Raw genomic sequence first — 17,762 nt, forward strand, 5'->3', positions numbered from 1 at the left:
ACACACACTTCACACACACGCACACACCTCACACACACACACACACACACACACACACACACTCTGCAACATAGCTTTCCTGGAACAGGAAGTTCTGCGATGCCCTGCAGCCTCAGACACACACAAATAATCTCTGTCATGAGTAAAGGTTATTTGACTGTCACATGATACTGATTTTAAATGTAATCAAATAAAAAAACATCAGAGTTCAACTTTAAGAATAAATATCTGGTTCTTTATTTAACAAATCTGATGTAAACTTCTTACTCCCATGAGTTTAAAGTTCCACTGTTTGTGTTCGGCTCTTAAAACGTTATCGTGTTAACGTTCACGATTAAGTTACACGACTCACCAGAGAATTTCACAAATAGAAACATGGCCAGAAAAACTGAAAATAAAAAGGGAATATAATGTTTTATTTTTTTATTTATTTATCATTATTCTGATATACATTACATACTTTGATATAAATCTCACTGCAACATTTTAATCTAGTTCAGTATATAATACAAAGAAAAATAAAGAATCAGACATCAGTAATAAAACCATAAAGGACAAGCAGAAAGAATCTCAAATTAATTTCTCTCATTAGGATTAAAGTCATAAAGGAAGTAAAAACAGTTGATCAGAATAAAACACTGTGATGTAACAGAAAGTTCAGAACTCATTAACGCCTCCTCAGAATCTCTCAGTTCTCTCAGTTCTGACCTCTGAGTATGTGCTGAAATCAGAGTGCTGAATTCTCTTCTTCCTCTTCATCTTCTTCCTCTCGAGCTTCTGGGTGTCCAGTGAGGCGTAACAAACATCATCATCTCCGACTTCTTCACGTCTCAGAGTCGTCCTTTTGTCACTTCCTGTCAGATCAGCTTTGACTCTCGCTGTGAATGAAATAATGTCATCTTAAAGTAGTGACACTATTTACAAAGATTATTTAAATCAGTCTGTCTAAAGCCACGCCCCTAAGACTCAGGACAAAATGACTGACAGGTGAGTAGAGACGCCTCCTGGATGGCGAAGAGAAGACGTACTTCCTGTGTTCAGTGTTAATGAGTGTTAGTGAGGAGAGCGAGTGTGTGAGTACCTTTAGTGGTGTTTGTGCAGACGCAGTACACACAGATGGAGGAGAGGAGTGAGGAGAGGAGAACACACACAACACACACACTGAACACCAGACTCCAGCTTACACAGCTTACACTCTCCTCTGATACACTGTGACAGGGTTCTGCTGAGGAACACACATACACACACACATACACACACACACACACACTATGAATATTGTTCAGTTTTACTGAGATAATCAGCAAAGAGAGAAAAATGAAGAATCATTAGACGATCTTACAGAGTACAGAGAGTCGAGTTGATTTGTTTCCATAGTGATAAACGTCACTGCTGCGTATTGGACCATTTTTATAGTCCGTAACCTTCTTCTCACTCAGAGCGCAGTAGTACAGGCCCTGATCTGATTCTGTGATGTTTTTAATCAGCAGATTGTGTGTGTTGGTGGAATTGTTCAACACAATCGAATAACGTGGAAAATCACCAAGAATCAATTCGGTAGATGAGATGATAAAAGGAGGATGATCTTCTTCTGAGCAGTTTCTAAACCACACCGGATAAAATCCAACTTTCCAAACACAGTCACAGTAGAGAGTGACGTCGTCTCCTGGTCTGACTCTCATCTCCACTTCTGCTCCAGAGATCCTCTTCTGACTGGAGAACACAACACCTGCAACACAACATCAGACTTTACACTCCACTGAGGAGGTGTACAAACTTCTACACAACCTCACACACCTACACAACATCAGACTTTACACTACACTGAGGAGGTGTACAAACTTCTACACAACCTCACACACACCTACACAACATCAGACTTTACAGTAAATCCAGCGGTCAGCAGTGAGACTCAACACACACTTTTTAAATAAAGTGTGTTGAAGTGAGACGTGACTTACACACGAGAGCGATGAGAGCGACTCTTGATGTCTCCATCTCAGACTCTGGTGCTGAGCGGCTCGTGCTGCTGAAGCTCTTTCATGCTCTTTAATCTGATTGGTCCACGTCAGTGGAAAATATCGCCTGCTATCTAGCAGCTGATTGGTTGCGGTTAAACTGTGACGATTGGTCAGAGCCAGTGGAACATTTTTTGTCACCTTGCGGGTCGTGAATTCAGGCTTGTGGCTGAAGACACTTTTTCCACTGAAAACAAAAAGCCACATCACCAGTTTAAAATGGGGTGATGATCATTTCGGAGAAAAAAGAACGTGATCATCGCGTCAGATTTGTGACTATCAGCAGCGTAGGGTCATGTTTCTGTACCTCCTTCTGTTCTGAGTGACTGAGGATTGAAGCTACAGCAGGTCTGAGATCAGTGAGTTCAAACATCTACACAAACTTACACACCTACACAACATTGCACTTTGGCCTGAAGTGCATGCGTACAGCAGGTCTGAGGTCAGTGAGTGCAGGAGACGAGGTGCAGCCTGAGGTGCAGGGTCTCAGTCAGAGTTTCCTGTTTACTGGCTGAAACGACTGCAGCATCAACACACACCACCGTAAATACACTCACACTTTCTTTAGGTCAGAAACTGAGAAGCAGCTGCATGTCTCACATCACGACTGTTCCAGTGATGGACGGCGTGACCACAGACCCCTTCATTCACTCGCTGATCAGAGTTCAGGACGCTGATGGAGTCGAGCTCTTTGTAGTTCTGACATTTTCATATGTCTGTCTAACAAACACGACTGGTCAGAGTCGGTGGAAGTCAATATGGTGATTTACTGAACATTTAATGAACAAATCTGCTTCTTCACTTTATAACACAAAGCTTTATTCTTTCAGCACATCTAAGTGAAGTGTCTATAACCACTTGTAAGCTTCAGGTTTAAATCAGATGTGTTTTCCTGTGCAGTGGGTCTCTGGACATGCTGCTAGTTTCAGATACATTTTCAGTTTTGACTTTTTTGCAATGACTAGTCTTTGATGTGTGTCTGTGTGTCTCTGTGTGTGTATCTGTGTAAGTGTGTCTGTGTGTGTGTGTTTGTGTGTGTGTGTGTTTCCGTGTGTCTGTGTGTGTCTGTGTGTTTGTGTGTGTCTGTGTGTTTAGGTGTGTGTGTGTGTCTTTGTCTCTGTGTGTGTCTGTGTGTGTGTGCGTATGTGTGTGTCTTTGTCTCTGTGTGTCTCTGTGTTTGTGTGTGAGTGTGTGCACAAACAAATATAAATAAATGTTTAAAAAAACACAGAAATAACCTTTTGTTCAGTTGTAAACACACAGTGTAGACACTTTATTTTCATGACAGTTGAGTTAAATACAATTGTAAAGTAGGAATAACTGCTTAGATAAACTCTCTAAAATAAATTCAACACTTAAGGGATGTTCCTTACAGGTTCTGTGCAGAACCCTACAACAGAAATGGTTCCTTTTCTGAAGACTAAGAACGCTTAATATTCAACTGAACCCTTAAAGATTGTTTAAAGTACCACAAGTGTGTATTAAGTGTGTAAGTGTACAAACTCCATATTAGTGCTCATTATGTTCTTCTTTAATACTGTGGTCTGTAGAGAACCTTAATGTTTCCCCAGAGGAACACAACAAGGGTTTAAAAGGCCTGTTAATAAGACCTGTTCATTCCTGTTCTAAATTCTCTAAGTTTATATAAAATCACGTCGTTCTATGGACCAATACATTTGAAATGTTTAAGACTTTATTAATACCATACTTAAGTAAACAATGTCACACACCTGCTGTCTTATAGCATCACATCTGTGATGGTTGAACTCAACTAAAATAGTGCAATAAATTACTCACTAAAATAAAGAGACTTTACGTTTTGTCATTTTAACGAAGAATATACAACAAAACCCCTAACTGTATATCACATATGAAGACTTTGTTTTAAGAAAGTAACCTTCAGAAACAGAAGGTGAAGCAACCACAGGAACCACAAAGTGGGCGGGGCAAGTGACACAAACGTTTGACCAGTTGCCAAGTTAACGTATGTAATATATCGTCACTGTCAGACGGAATCCTCGTATCTCCAAAACCGTTATTTTTCAGGAAATTAAAAAAACGCCGTACCTTATCTGCAGTACACAGGGTTTAGTCCGCGTTGCAGTGGATTGTCTTGCGCTAAATTCCTGTCCTCAGACGAGCACCAGAACTAGCGGGGGTCAAGATTTTTTTTTCTTTGAGCCCAGTGTTTTGAAGACATTTACCTCAGAAGACGCGTTGATTCGTTGCGACTCTTCTTGAGGAGAAATATGCCGTGAAGCTCTCCCACGGAGTGAGGAAGAGGTGGACAGTTGAAGTGTCCAATGGAGTTATGAGATTTGCGCTCAAGCTATTTTCAAGACTTTAGATTGGTTAATAACTTGTAAAAATAACAGACCCACGTGGGGACTGACCAATAGCATCGATATGTGAAAAAATATGAAATTGACCAAATTTGGACATACGAGGTTTCCGCCCGACAGCAACGATATGTAAATAAAATGCACATCCATGCGATGACGATCAGTGGGAGGCAGGGCTGATGATAAAATAGGTTTCTGTATATAAGCTGGAAGTGATAATATATGAAACAAATAATAATAAGCTTAATTAAGGTTATGAAGAACCTTAATATCCAAAACAAACTGTCGATAAAAAATCGACAAGAAGGGTGACATACCCTACAAGAAGGGTGACATGGTCATGAAGGGTAAATATTTTTGACTGATAAACCGAGCAGATGCTGTTTCCTTCCAGTAAACGACTAATGACGGAGCAGAATGGTGGCTTTGGATACATTCTCTAGCACCATCGATAGCCTAGACGACCTTAACGGCCACATCGCCACATCCAGGCGTTACCATGGCAACTGGCACTCACTCAAGAAATGAAAAACCTTCTAATGACCATTACAGAATGACAGACAATTAGAAGTCTGTCATAACCGTTTTTTTCACTCGTTAAGACCTGTAGCAAAGCAAAGAAACAAAGTGATTGGAAGTTTTTATGGCAGCTGACAAACAACTGCACAGGAGGTTAGGCTCAAAACTCGAGTCTCAGTTCCAACAAATAAAAAGTAAGTGTGACCACCAGGAGGAGTGAGGGACAGTAATATGCAACCTCCTACTGATGATATAGCTTAAGCCCTATTCGGACGGGATTAGTTTTACGTGGGGACGTGGGGGTAAAGTAATTATTACCAGAGCTTCTCGGTGATTTTAGTCCCGTCTGAATGTGCCATCTCGGTAATCATTACGGACAATAGCCCTATTCGGACGGGATTAGTTTTACGTGGGGACGTGGAGTAATGCAATTTTACCTCAGGACGTCTGTAATATTAATTGGTCACTTCGCACGGGACAAGACATCTCAGTAAAACTAGCAGAAGTGGGAGGGGTAACTCACTTTACACACCACAGTAACCTCCTTGTCGTCATGTGCGTATGACGTTGCTTCCTGTTATCACGTGCACAAACAGACAACATGGCGCCTCCATGCTTGCAAAACGCGCCAAAAACTACTTTTAAACAGGAAATGACGGAATTTTACCATACATATTTACAGCGGGTCTATTCGGACGGGATTAGTATTACCTGAGGTCATTTTTCCGGACCTTTTTACAGAAGGTAAAAGTCGACGTAATCTTTACTGACATTGTCCGGATAGATTACAGAGATGGCACATTCGGACAGGACTAAAATCACCGAGAAGCTCTGGTAATAATTACTTTACCCCCACGTCCCCACGTAAAACTAATCCCGTCCGAATAGGGCTAATGTCAGTAAAGATTACGGCGACTAATCCCGTCCAAATAGACCCGCTGTAAATATGTACGGTAAAATTCCGTCATTTCCTGTTTAAAAGTAGTTTTTGGCGCGTTTTGCAAGCATGGAGTAGTAGTAGCCTTTATTGTCACTGGTCACAGGTACCAGCGAAATTAGCCATCAACCTGCCCATACATACAATACATACAATACAAGGGGAGGACAGGACAGGAAGACAGGGGATTGAGAAGAGATACAGCATAACATGAGGGAAGGGAGGAGAAAAAAAACAACAACCCCCAGACTATCCTCCGGTGGGGAGTACAGTGTGGGAACAAGAAAAAAACACCTCAGCAACATAAGCACATAAACAGTACGCCATAAACACATGACTTGCAACAGGGGAGGGGAGTGGGGGGTGGAGGTAATCCAGCACAGGCAAGCAGCCATCAGGTCCTGCGGCCTTTCGGCGCTGGTCACAGACCCGCTTGTCAGACTGGCGGTACAAAGCGGCGAAGGCGTGGGATGGGGGGTGGGGGGTGAGTGCATATCTTTATATATGTATGTGTGTGTGTGTGTATGTATGTAAGTGTAGGCCTGGAGAGTCGTTGCTCCCGGCATCAAATCTTGGTGTGCCTCAGTCCGCAAGATTGTCATAGCGATACACAGCAAATTGCCATGGAGACAACCTTGATTAGTCCCAAAGAGAGTCAACAATCAGCAGGTGTCTGTAGAAGTGGGGGAAGGAACGCAAGAGCGTCTCGCTGCAGTGCTCTGCCGGGGGAATTGTTGTTCCAACAGCGGCCTTGGCCGAGGCCAGTGCTGGTTGAGAGGAGCCGAAAGCAGATAAGATTGGGATTGTTTAGTCTTGGGGCGAGTAGACGCATTCCAATTTACACGACTACACTCTTAGTCCATTCTGGTCTCCATATCGATCCGATTTTCTTTCCAAAGCAGTGAGCTTCTCCATGATGTTAACCAAAACAGTATCCAAAGCAGTGAGCTTCATCGTGATGTTACCCATAATGCGGTTATTAGTCCCAGCCTCAGTGCTGACCGCTCTGCCCACTGCATCGATCATGACGGACAGCTTTGGGAGATTTTGAACAGCTGTTACCGTTTTCTGATTCTCTCGATAAACCAGGGCAATGCCTAATCCAATCAGCAGAACTCCTGTTATCATGGTTCCGAATAGGTAGATATCTTCAATGTCCTCCACAGAAAGAGCCGCCAGACACACGACCCGCCACCTCTCCCACGCGTCCATCGTATAGCCAGCTGCAAACGTTCCGGCAGGGCAGTCAGGTTCCCCCGAACCCAAGCTTCTCGTCGAGAAGATGGTGTCAATTGCATTGAGAGACCAGTTTATCAAATCCATGATATTTTAGTTTGGAGAGCAGTGCGGAGAGAGTCTCTCAAAGTATAAGACAGTAGACGAGACGAAAGAAGCAAAGCAGGGAAAGTAGAGGGGAGGAGAGGGAGAAAATGCGACCGCCTTCGTTGAGAGCCAGAGAAGAGAAATGTGGAGGCGCCATGTTGTCTGTTTGCACGCGTGATAACAGGAAGCAACGTCAGACGCACATGACGACAAGGAGGTTACTGTGGTGTGTAAAGTGAGTTACCCCTCCCACTTCTGCTAGTTTTACTGAGATGTCTTGTCCCGTGCGAATTGGCCAATTAATATTACAGACGTCCTGAGGTAAAATTGCATTACTCCACGGCCCCACGTAAAACTAATCCCGTCCGAATAGGGCTTTAGTCTACCGAGTTTGCAAGTTATAACAATACAATTCCATACAACTCCATTTCAAATACATCAAGTACATGAGCAAATACTGTCAAAGATCACATGCCCAGGTGGTACCTGGTGGGGCTTTTACAGATTTTTGTTTATAGTTGAAAAAAAACATATTAGCCAAGCATGAAGCCTCTTTGGGAAAAGAACACAACTACCAAGTGTCCCCATATTAAATGTTCCTAATTATTACAATAACCATGGAAACAATACAGTGTTAATTTGGCAAAGCCTGCAATAAGGATCCCAACAATTTGTTTTGAAATCACAGAATTCATGATTCATAGCATTATTGGGTCTTAAGTCCACAAGGTCTTGTAAGTCTACAAGGTCTTGTAACAACTCACAGCTTCTGTAAACCTCCTTGTGGATGTTCCTGTTTTGTGTCTTTATCTTTCTCCTTATCTTTCTTTTTCCTGAACAGATTCTTGAGCTTTAAGGATTTCTTGCCTTTCTTTCCACTGTAGGATTCTGCTGGTGAAAGATTGCCTGATTGTGTAGAACTGCTGGCAGAACCATCGCTGCTCACAAGGCTTTGAGAAGAGGTGGATGTTGAGGGCAGCGAGGCAGGAAGGCTGAGATCTCCAGGACTCATCACATTTAGAGGGTTCTGATACGACTTCTCTAAAATACCATCATACACTAGCTGGCTAAGGGGGTCTGAGGGTGGGGTCCAGAGCATTAAGGAGCCGATTGTCAGGTCAGGTTGGCTAAAGTGACCTGGGTCTGAAGATAGAAATTTCTCTCTGGATATCTTTGGTCTGACAGTCTCCACAGGCACATCTACCACATCTCTCTGGAGTTTATCTATGGCTGTGTCCAAAGTATTGTCTAGCCTGATGTCCTGAAAGAGTTTTTGTCTCTCTGTGACAACATCATGTTCATGTCTACAGAGCTTCATGGATAGAGCATTGTCCTTTCTCTCTCTTAAAGACATTGTTCGCTGGTTTTCCACGGAAGCATCCAAATCTCCTGCCTTTTTACTAAATGTACTATCTGTGGAAACACGTCGAAACAGCCTTCTCTTGTTCATGAGCAGACCTTTATCATCTCTGAGCACCTTTCTGCAAAATTGTTCTTTGGGCAGCTCTTCACTTTCTCTGAGCTTTACTCTCTGTCCTTCCACTGTGACGGAGTAATCATGTTCATCTCTGAAAGGACTCGTAGATCGAGAGTCTAAGGGTTTGTCTGCTAACAGGTTATGCCCCTTTTGAGTTTCCTCTCTAAGCATTAATCGTGAAGCACTGTCTATATTTACATCAAAATATTGACCTGTGTCTCCAGTATATGTTTCACATTCATCTTTTTGGATCATTTTCAACAGGATCTCATCTGAGGGATCCTTCCTTTCTTTAAACATCTTTCCTCGCAGACTGCCCACATTTACCTCAGCATCATCCATGTATTTTATTCCAAGGTAAGGTTCCATAGGGGAATCTAATTTCTCCTTGATGGACGGTTTAATAGAGGAATAACTAAAATCTATTGGTAAACTTCTTGGAATCTTCTTGAAATCATCAGGAACATCAGTTATCTTTGTACTCACAGGACTCACTAAAGCTTCAGCAGACACCTTATGTTCCTCCCTTGATATCTTCCTTGTTTGGGTTTCAACTTGAAATTCTTCACGTGAAACCTTTCTACAATCACCCCTTAGATGAAGCCCAAGTTCTTCTCGTGATATTTTGCGTAAAGGGCTGTTCTCTTGTCCATCAAGTTGAATCTTACTTGTGACACTATCAGAGAAACGGTCCAAGCTGTCACGGTATGGTTTTCGATGTGAAGTATCCAATCCAGGCCCGGTGTACTTTTTTCCAACAGGGGATCCAATGGGATCAGGATCTGAGACTGTCTCAAGACACTCTCTATAATACAAGTAAAGGATTTTGAAAAACATACGATTGCAGGCCAAGCAAAAATGTATTCTCTAGTAATATCTCCTGAGCTAAACCTAATTCTAGAACTGCTGAATTCTAGAGATCAATTAATTAAAAACAATTAACCAACCAACTAGAATCTACCAATAGAGATTACCTCTACAATAAACACCTACTGTTTCACTATAGAAGGGAAAATGATTCCTTCTCCTTCCTCTTCACCATACCGAGGGAGTGGAGGCCGAATCGGGATTAGAAGATCGGGATCAGGTGACAGAATAACAGGTGGCTGGACGATATGACCAGTTCGACGAGAACGGACCAGCGCTCGAGGAGAAAGCTTCAGTGGAGAAACTGTAACTGCATATAGGACAAAGGTAGATGAGGTTACTGGTAGATGAGGTGAGACTTTTGGGAGTTTTAACCCTAACCCTAACCCTTTTTAATAGTGAATAACTAAATAAAGGGCATTACATATTACATTTACCTAATTTTATACAACTGAGCAATTTAAAGTTAAGGACCTTGCTCAAAGGCCTAGGAAAGCCCTTGATGGTACTGAGATTTGAAATCACAACCTTCTGGTCAGTAGACAAATGATGACCATACTCACCAGGAATTTTTTGTGGCATCATGGAAGGCATGTCATCCTCCATGTCCTCAATGCCTACAGGCATTTGGTAGGATGACACGGTGGCTCTTGACAAGACCATCCATTTGGGTTCAGGATACAAGGTGGCAGTGAGGTTTGGCAGTCCAACATTGTTCATAATGGCAAATCCACACAACAACTCAATCTGCTGCCACCTGTGAAGGCGTTCTTGCAAATATGCCGTCACTTCCGTTAGGGAGTTTCTGTTACCAAAAACATCAACACGCTCCTTATTAACTATTATTAATAGATCGGTCTTGATCAACTGATCAATAATTCTCCCTGTTATTCCCTTTTGTATCATGGTCTCTCTCTAATGTCTGTACATGACAATACATTTGACCAAAATAACACTAACACAAGGTTTTCCATAAAACTTCATACTGTCTGTTTGCCAACACAATTTCCTGCCACAAATACACAGACACAAAAGTTCCCTCTCTTATATTCTTACTTGGCCTGTAAGATCTTGTGATCCACTTGATCTAAAGAGGAACTGTGAGCCACATGGAGGGTACCAAATACAGAACTTCTCTTCTTCTTAATTTTCTCTGCCTTGAGAGACCACCAAACAAGAATGCAACAGCAAATATATGCACAGACTGGGTATCAGGAATGAGAACTTGGCAAAAAAGTAGAATGGCAAATCTTAAATATGAACATACAATTTACCAACCCAAGCCCCACACTATTAATGCCAAATTATGATGTAGATAGTGTTGGTACCTCATATTTAGCAGTGGCCAACTGCTGTTCGGCACTCTGCTTTTTGACATTGTAGTACTGCATCTCCACCTCGTGTGTGAGTTGAAGCCACAGCTGTAGAGACTCAGGCACTGACCAGCTAGCCTGCATGTCCTGCTCCGTCTTCTTCAAAGCCCCTCGAATCTGAATGCAATAAACAAACATTCCTTCAGGGCTGTTGAAATGGCCAATAAAAGCAAGAAATGGCCCTGCTCTCCTTCCATACAAGTGACATGGAAATTACCTGTTCAAGTTCTTCCTCGGCATATCTCAGCCGACTAAGTTCAGTAACGGCACCCTTGCGAAGCTGCTGGAGCCGGTTTGCCTCTTCTTGAGCTCCCTGGATCTCGTCCCTCATTTTCTCCTCTAAAAACTGCTTCTCCACTGCTACTGTACGCTTCTCCTCCTGGGCCTGCTCCAGCCTGGGCAAATTAAAATTATTTTATTAACTGTTTAATAATGGTGTATTTTCCGTTTATGTGACCATATGCTTAGCTTAGTGTGGAGCAATTGGCAGGAACTTAGCTAGAAGGAAATCAGCAATATGTTTTTAAAAAATGATTGGTCTTTAAAGGTGTGGTGTACAATGTTTGAAAGCCAATGTTGACATTTGAAATCACCAAAACAAACACGCCCCTAACCCAAATGGGTGTCACCCGTGTTTTGATAGCTCCGCCCCACACATACATACGTAACCCAGGCAACTATTATGGCGGAACCTGCTGGGGCGTCTGGCCGAGGGGATATTTTTATCAATAAATGAACACAATGAGTAATACTATGGTAATACAAATGTGTTTGTGTAGTACTGTGTGTTGTACCGTGAAAGGTTTAGCTCCGTTTCACGCCGAAGACGACGTTTGACACCTAGAACCCGCGGCAGACTTAACGGCAGGTATCCGTCATGTCAGTGTTTCAATCGCTTTCTGCTAATGTCAGACATGCGCACTGAACGCTCTCTCCGCTGCATATTGACAAGACACGCCCCTTTCTGCTCATTGGCTACACGTTTGTTTTGTTAGTTGGCCCGACTCTGTTTTCTGAAGCGTTTCTCAAACATCGTGCACCGCACCTTTAAAAGGTGCTCACACACCACAACATCAGAGTGATTCCCAAGCACTTGGACTGAGTTTTTGGTGAGTGAGAAGTGAATATATGTTGCATTAGGCATTTTACAATACATGCAACAGTACTACTGGTCTTTAGCCTAAAAAGGACATCTACAGGGATAAGTTAAAGTAAAACACTAGTTTGGACAACGATGACTCACTGCTCCTGCATGTCTCGGAGACTCTTCTCAGCTCTCTGTAGGCTCTCCAGATCCTTCATCATTTTGGAAATATGCTCCTTTGATGCTTTGTTCTGCACCTGAGCAAACCAGCACCCACCCAACCCCATCACTACTGACACAATGAGCAGCAGGTCTTTCATCCAGTTGTGTGGTGGTCCTGGGGACAAAAAAGTGCAGGATACAACATGATCCAACAAATCCAGCTAACTGGGTCTTCTCACAGCTCACCTGTTTCTCAATTCTAGTGAAGAACTGTAGTCTTACAAAAGTTCTATGTTTTGCTCTTCAAAATACTTGATAACTAGTAAAGAAAAATGAGGACCAGGACTGAAATTCCAAGATAGTGCTCAAGTATCCAAGATAATATTCAATAGGTGTGACAGAGTAATACAAAAGTTGCTAAAGTTAAAAAGTGCTTAATGCACTTAAATATGATCAGAGCTATATTTGTAAATGACATTAAAATAACTGATCACACCATACCATCACCCAGGAGCTGAGATGTTGAGTTTCAGATATTGGGTTTATATTACTAGAAATCTTGACTATAGGTCCCAGACCTTTGTGTGGTTCTTCTTGGTCTTTCTATGAGGTTGAGTTGATCTGGGTATTTCTATAAAGTTGATCTTGTTGTTTCTATGAGTTTGATTTCATTGATTATATGAGCTTGGGGTGGATCTTGTGGCTGCTGTGTTGTCAGTCTTGGTGCTTCTTGATTCTTGATTAATCTTGATCTTGTTTTTTCTCAGAGATGGAGGTCGACGCCCCTATGAGTTACTCTTGGTATTTCTCTGAGTTTGAGGCCAAGCTTGTTGGTTTTAAGAGTTCAGTCTTGGTGTTTCTCTGATACTGTACTTGTTTTCATTTCACCAACACATGCAAGTCACATCAAGTTGTAATTGAATTATAAATAATAAGTTGTTTAGGCGGGGGGGCACGGTGGCTTAGTGGTTAGCACGTTCTCCTCACACCTCCAGGGTCGGGTTCCGATTCCCGCCTCCGCCTTGTGTGTGTGGAGTTTGCATGTTCTCCCCGTGCCTCGGGGGTTTCCTCCGGGTACTCCGGTTTCCTCCCCCGGTCCAAAGACATGCATGGTAGGTTGATTGGCATCTCTGGAAAATTGTCCGTAGTGTGTGATTGCGTGAGTGAATGAGTGTGTGTGTGTGTGTGTGCGCCCTGTGATGGGTTGGCACTCCGTCCAGGGTGTATCCTGCCTTGATGCCCGATGATGCCTGAGATAGGCACAGGCTCCCCGTGACCCGAGGTAGTTCGGATAAGAGGTAGAATGAGTTGTTTAGGTGTATTATTACGTATCAAGTATGTGATATATTGTAATGAATAAACACATTCTCCTGAAACTATCAATGAACTCTATCAATCTCTACATTCAAGTATACTTAAAAGTACACACTTGTAGGTGGTCCAAACAGCACAACATCTAGTGCCTTGAGCTTCAGCTTGTGTTTGTGCTGCTGGTCCTGGATCTTCAGGTAGGTGCTCATGAATGATGGCTCATTGGATGCAATCCTAGAGAAAAGCACAAAGACACTTCATACAATTATCCACTTAATAAGTGTTATTCAGGAAACACTTCAACTAGCACTTCTTTCATTATCTTTTGCATTTTAAAAAAAAAAAAAAACACACCTTTTGACACTTTCATTGTAACTTTGAACAAATGTTTTAAACTCATGGTATCTTAAGTATGTAACTTAGTGAGCCAGCATTAATGTATTCAATGTTAGAGATTTAAGCACTTATGTACGTCGCTCTGGATAAGGGCGTCTGTCACATGGTGTAAATGTAAATGTAAATGTAATAATACACACCATCAGTCATGCTGCTAGATTAGTACTGCACTGCTGAAGGAACCCCATGAGGAACTACCTTTTCACCAAGAATATGTACAAGAACCTGTGTATAATTACATGTCTACAGCTGACCTCTGATTGGCTGCTCTCACCTGGGCAGTGTGTTTCCACTGACGCGTAACTCTTTAAAGCTCTTCTCATATTGTGGCAACTCCACAAACTCTCGCAGCCACTGCAGCACATCCTCCTGTGTCCAGTTATGAACTGCGAGAGAGAAAAAAAATATATATATCCTGTTCACTGGCTAAAATAACACACACACACACACACACACACACACACACACACACAGAGACACACAAATTTCCTCACACACCTTCTGAGGACTTCCAACCTCTCCAGAGCTCCTCCACAGTGATGTGCTGATCCTCTCTGTGTAGTTTACTGTGTTTATTCGTCTGCTGCTGCTGCTGCATGTCCTCAATAATGAACTACACAAACACACACAAACAAACACACAAACAAACACAGGAATTATTTAAAATGTTTGCTACATCCTCATTCTTGTTTTTTGTTAAACTTTTTTAGTCAAAGGGCTCCTTTGTGGAAAGCACCACTGCTGCCTTTCCAAACACACACACAAACACAGACCTATACACACATACACAACTATACACACATACACACAGTCTTGGAATGTGTTTTGTGGTGTAACTGGATACTCCATGAGGGTCCATCTTAGGCATGTCCTTCATCTGCCCCAGAAACCTGATCCACACACACACACACACACAGTGTCCACAACCACACTGACCTTAACTACCTCCCTAAAACTCTACACTTTAATTTTTTACAAGTGGAACACATTCATCTAGCAAGTTCTAAACAATTATTAGCTATTAAAATGGTTAGGTATTAAAATGATGATGGGTAATTAGGAGCTTGTACTGCACACTTACACCAGTTAATACACACTCAACACAAAGAACATAGAAAATAGATGTTTAACTGACTTTGTTAATAAACAAGGGGGTGGCTTAGTGTTTAGCACGTTCGCCTCACACCTCCAGGGTAGGGGTTCGATTCCCGCCTCCACCTTGTGTGTGTGGAGTTTGCATGTTCTCCCCGTGCCTCGGGGGTTTCCTCCGGGTACTCCGGTTTCCTCCCCTGGTCCAAAGACATGCAGGGTAGGTTGATTGGCATCTCTGGAAAATTGTCCATAGTGTGTGTGTGTGTGAGTGAATGAGAGTGTGTGTGTGTGTGTGTGCCCTGTGATGGGTTGGCACTCCGTCCAGGGTGTATCCTGCCTTGATGCCCGATGACACCTGAGATGGCACAGGCTCCCCGTGACCCGAGGTAGTTCGGATGAGCGGTAGAAGATGAGTGAGAGAGTGTTAATAAACATGACATCACAGTGCTGCTGAGTTCTGAATTGTGATTGGTTGTTAGGTGTTTCTTCATTTTCTACAACAATGGCAATCTCTCTCTCTCTCTCTCTCTCTCTCTCTCTCTCTCTCTCTCTCTCTCTCTCTCTCTCTCTCTCTCTCTCTCTGGTATTTACCTCCACACTCTCCTCCACCTCGATCCCTCCATCCTGATCGTCATCCATTTCCTGGTGGATGTGACGTAGTGCCTCCAGGCTGTAACGATCCGCCTCTGTCACACATGGAGGAATCACCTGCTCACACACATCTGGGGTCAGATGTTAGAGATGCAGGTTATTAAGCAGTAACATATTAACATAATCGCATTAGAAATAAAGACTTTATCCTAGTCAGGATTTCTGTGCATCTGGAGTCTTTCCCTGGATGTAAACCAGGTAAATTTAAGTGTGTTTTCACAATTGAGAACCAAACCCAGACCTTGAATGGACTAAAAGGTGGAAGTGAAAAAGAGCCCAATTCTCTTCCCGTTTACACTGTCGCTGTCCCTGAGAAACGACTCTGATCCTTTGTTGGTTCACTTAAAAACTGTTTCCACTCTTGGTTCTTTTAAGAGCTCTGAGAACAGATTGCTGGATTTTGGGTTCATATCTAAACTCTCCAAATGATCTACACCGAACCGAGCCGAGTCCATCTCAGGGGTGGTTTGAGTACGGGTCACTTTCAGATATTGATACAGAAGCTTGTTATGACCAAATTTAAGAAAATTCATGAACATAAACACAAGTGAACCTGAAGAGATTTGTGTTCACGATGCAGGTTTATATCAAACCGTACCAATATCTGAAAGTGAAGCGGACCACAGACAACCTCCTGAGATGAGTCTCAGCTCTGTTCGCTGTAACGTTGGGTCTGTTTACATATGAGCCCCAAATCCAACAAACTGTTCTCAGACCCCTTAAAAGTGTGAAAACACTGTCAGACAACTAAATCCTGTACTCTAAAGCAGCATGTGTCATAAATCACAACAGAGAAACTGAGATGTTTCACCACCTGCTCACCTGTTATGCTTGGGTTCTCCTTCTGTGCAGGTTCAGTGCTAAAGCTAAAGCCACAGCTGATCAGCAGCATTGTTACAGGAAGTCCCGTCATCATCATCATCATCATCATCATCACTTCTGCATTCACAAATCAGTAAATCAGAAAAATCAGCTCTCCAACACACAGCGTCCGGAGCTGCTCTTATTCACAGAGTAGAGATTTATTTCTCTAACTATGATCTGTAAAGTTTCTCACTGTCAACAACCATGAACCAAATTTAAGTTTTAATTTCTACTGCTTTTTATTATTATTATTATTATTATTATTATTATTATTATTATTATTATTATTCAGATTAAAATAACAGACAGGAGGTTATGATGACTTTTTTTACAGTGTCACATTTCACGTGTTAAAAATAGAAGGTCGTCACGTGACACATGACTTCTCTATAATATTGTAAATATCACTGTAACTCCGTAGGTTTATTGGTCTGAGTGACAGTTTCAGTAAAAAGGTGATTCAGTAGATGAAGAACTTCTGGAGTAAATAAAGGTGTCTGTAGGTTTCAGCACTGATGATCATACAGGAAGAACGTAATGAACAAAATAAACTCCATCATGAAGCTCAGTGGATTTAATCTCCATATTTAAGTCCATTATTTCCTCTAATCTCGCGCGGTGAATCGTGTCAACAGTAAAATCCCAGGATTAACAGACATGAGCTTGTGTCTGTCTTTCTGTAAATACGGCTGTAAATCCAACACAGGGGTCTTCTGCTGTAACTCCAAACGCGCACTGACAGCCGGGGACGCGCTCTGATAGCCGGAGACGCGCTCTGATAACCGGAGACGCGCACTGACAGCCGGGGACGCGCTCTGATAGCCGGAGACGCGCTCTGATAACCGGAGACGCGCACTGATAGCCGGAGACGCGCACTGACAGCCGGAGACGCGCTGTGATAACCGGGGACGCGCTCTGATGGCCGGAGACGCGCTCTGATAACCGGGGACGCGCTCTGATAACCGGGGACGCGCTCTGATAGCCGGGGACGCGCTCTGATAACCGGGGACGCGCTCTGATAGCCGGGGACGCGCTCTGATAACCAGAGACGCGCAGTGACAGCCGGGGACGCGCACTGATAGCCCTAATTCCAATTCCAGGTGTTTTGAATCAACAGAGTCGATTCCGGAGAAACATTCTGCCGAGCGAGGAAATAGGAGTCGTCCTTTCAGACCCCCCTTCCCCCCTCCACACATACACGTATTAACACACTGAACACATAAACACACTGTTACACTCCTATAAGGTTCTTTATTTCCCCCACTAGTGGAACATTTCTAATTTCTAAACTTTTGAATGCTTCTCCATTGGAAAGGGTTTCAAGACGAAGGTTTTTAGGAACCTGA

At 42.8% G+C, this 17,762-nt stretch overlaps 1 protein-coding gene across 4 annotated transcripts; it reads right to left on the reverse strand.

The window, feature by feature from the left end:
* Positions 1-648: 648 nt before the first annotated feature.
* On the reverse strand, positions 649-17,199 carry stim2a (tromal interaction molecule 2a). Of its 4 annotated transcripts, none has more exons than XM_060864680.1 (16): positions 16,375-17,199; positions 15,493-15,623; positions 14,308-14,422; positions 14,084-14,195; positions 13,532-13,647; positions 12,100-12,277; positions 11,074-11,251; positions 10,812-10,973; positions 10,540-10,640; positions 10,047-10,288; positions 9,610-9,793; positions 7,904-9,421; positions 1,962-2,205; positions 1,343-1,729; positions 1,082-1,222; positions 649-878 (listed from the first exon to the last, which is right to left on the reverse strand). In XM_060864680.1, exons 1-14 carry the CDS (start codon positions 16,484-16,486, stop codon positions 1,679-1,681), a joined length of 3,444 nt encoding a protein of 1,147 aa, XP_060720663.1. In that variant the 5' UTR covers positions 16,487-17,199; the 3' UTR covers positions 649-878; positions 1,082-1,222; positions 1,343-1,678. The 4 variants fall into 4 exon arrangements, with proteins under 4 accessions (XP_060720663.1, XP_060720662.1, XP_060720664.1 ...); XM_060864679.1 differs by having other exon boundaries at positions 1,082-1,225; XM_060864681.1 differs by lacking the exons at positions 649-878; positions 1,082-1,222; positions 1,343-1,729; ... (2 more) ...; positions 9,610-9,793; positions 10,540-10,640 and having other exon boundaries at positions 10,099-10,288; positions 16,375-17,197.
* Positions 17,200-17,762: the final 563 nt, after the last annotated feature.

The sequence above is a fragment of the Tachysurus vachellii genome, chromosome 2 (genome assembly GCF_030014155.1).
Source record: "Tachysurus vachellii isolate PV-2020 chromosome 2, HZAU_Pvac_v1, whole genome shotgun sequence".
In the NCBI taxonomy this organism is placed as follows: Eukaryota; Metazoa; Chordata; class Actinopteri; order Siluriformes; family Bagridae; genus Tachysurus; species Tachysurus vachellii.

Bases quoted from the DNA above. Each gene is read 5' to 3' on its own strand.
- stim2a (XM_060864680.1), bottom strand. From the start codon at position 16,486: ATGATGATGATGATGATGATGATGACGGGACTTCCTGTAACAATGCTG. The intron at 14,196-14,307 runs GTGTGTGAGGAA...TCTCTCTCGCAG, and splicing joins AGGTTGGAAGTCCTCAGAAG to TTCATAACTGGACACAGGAG. The intron at 13,648-14,083 runs GTGAGAGCAGCC...GCTTTTCTCTAG, and splicing joins AGTGGAAACACACTGCCCAG to GATTGCATCCAATGAGCCAT.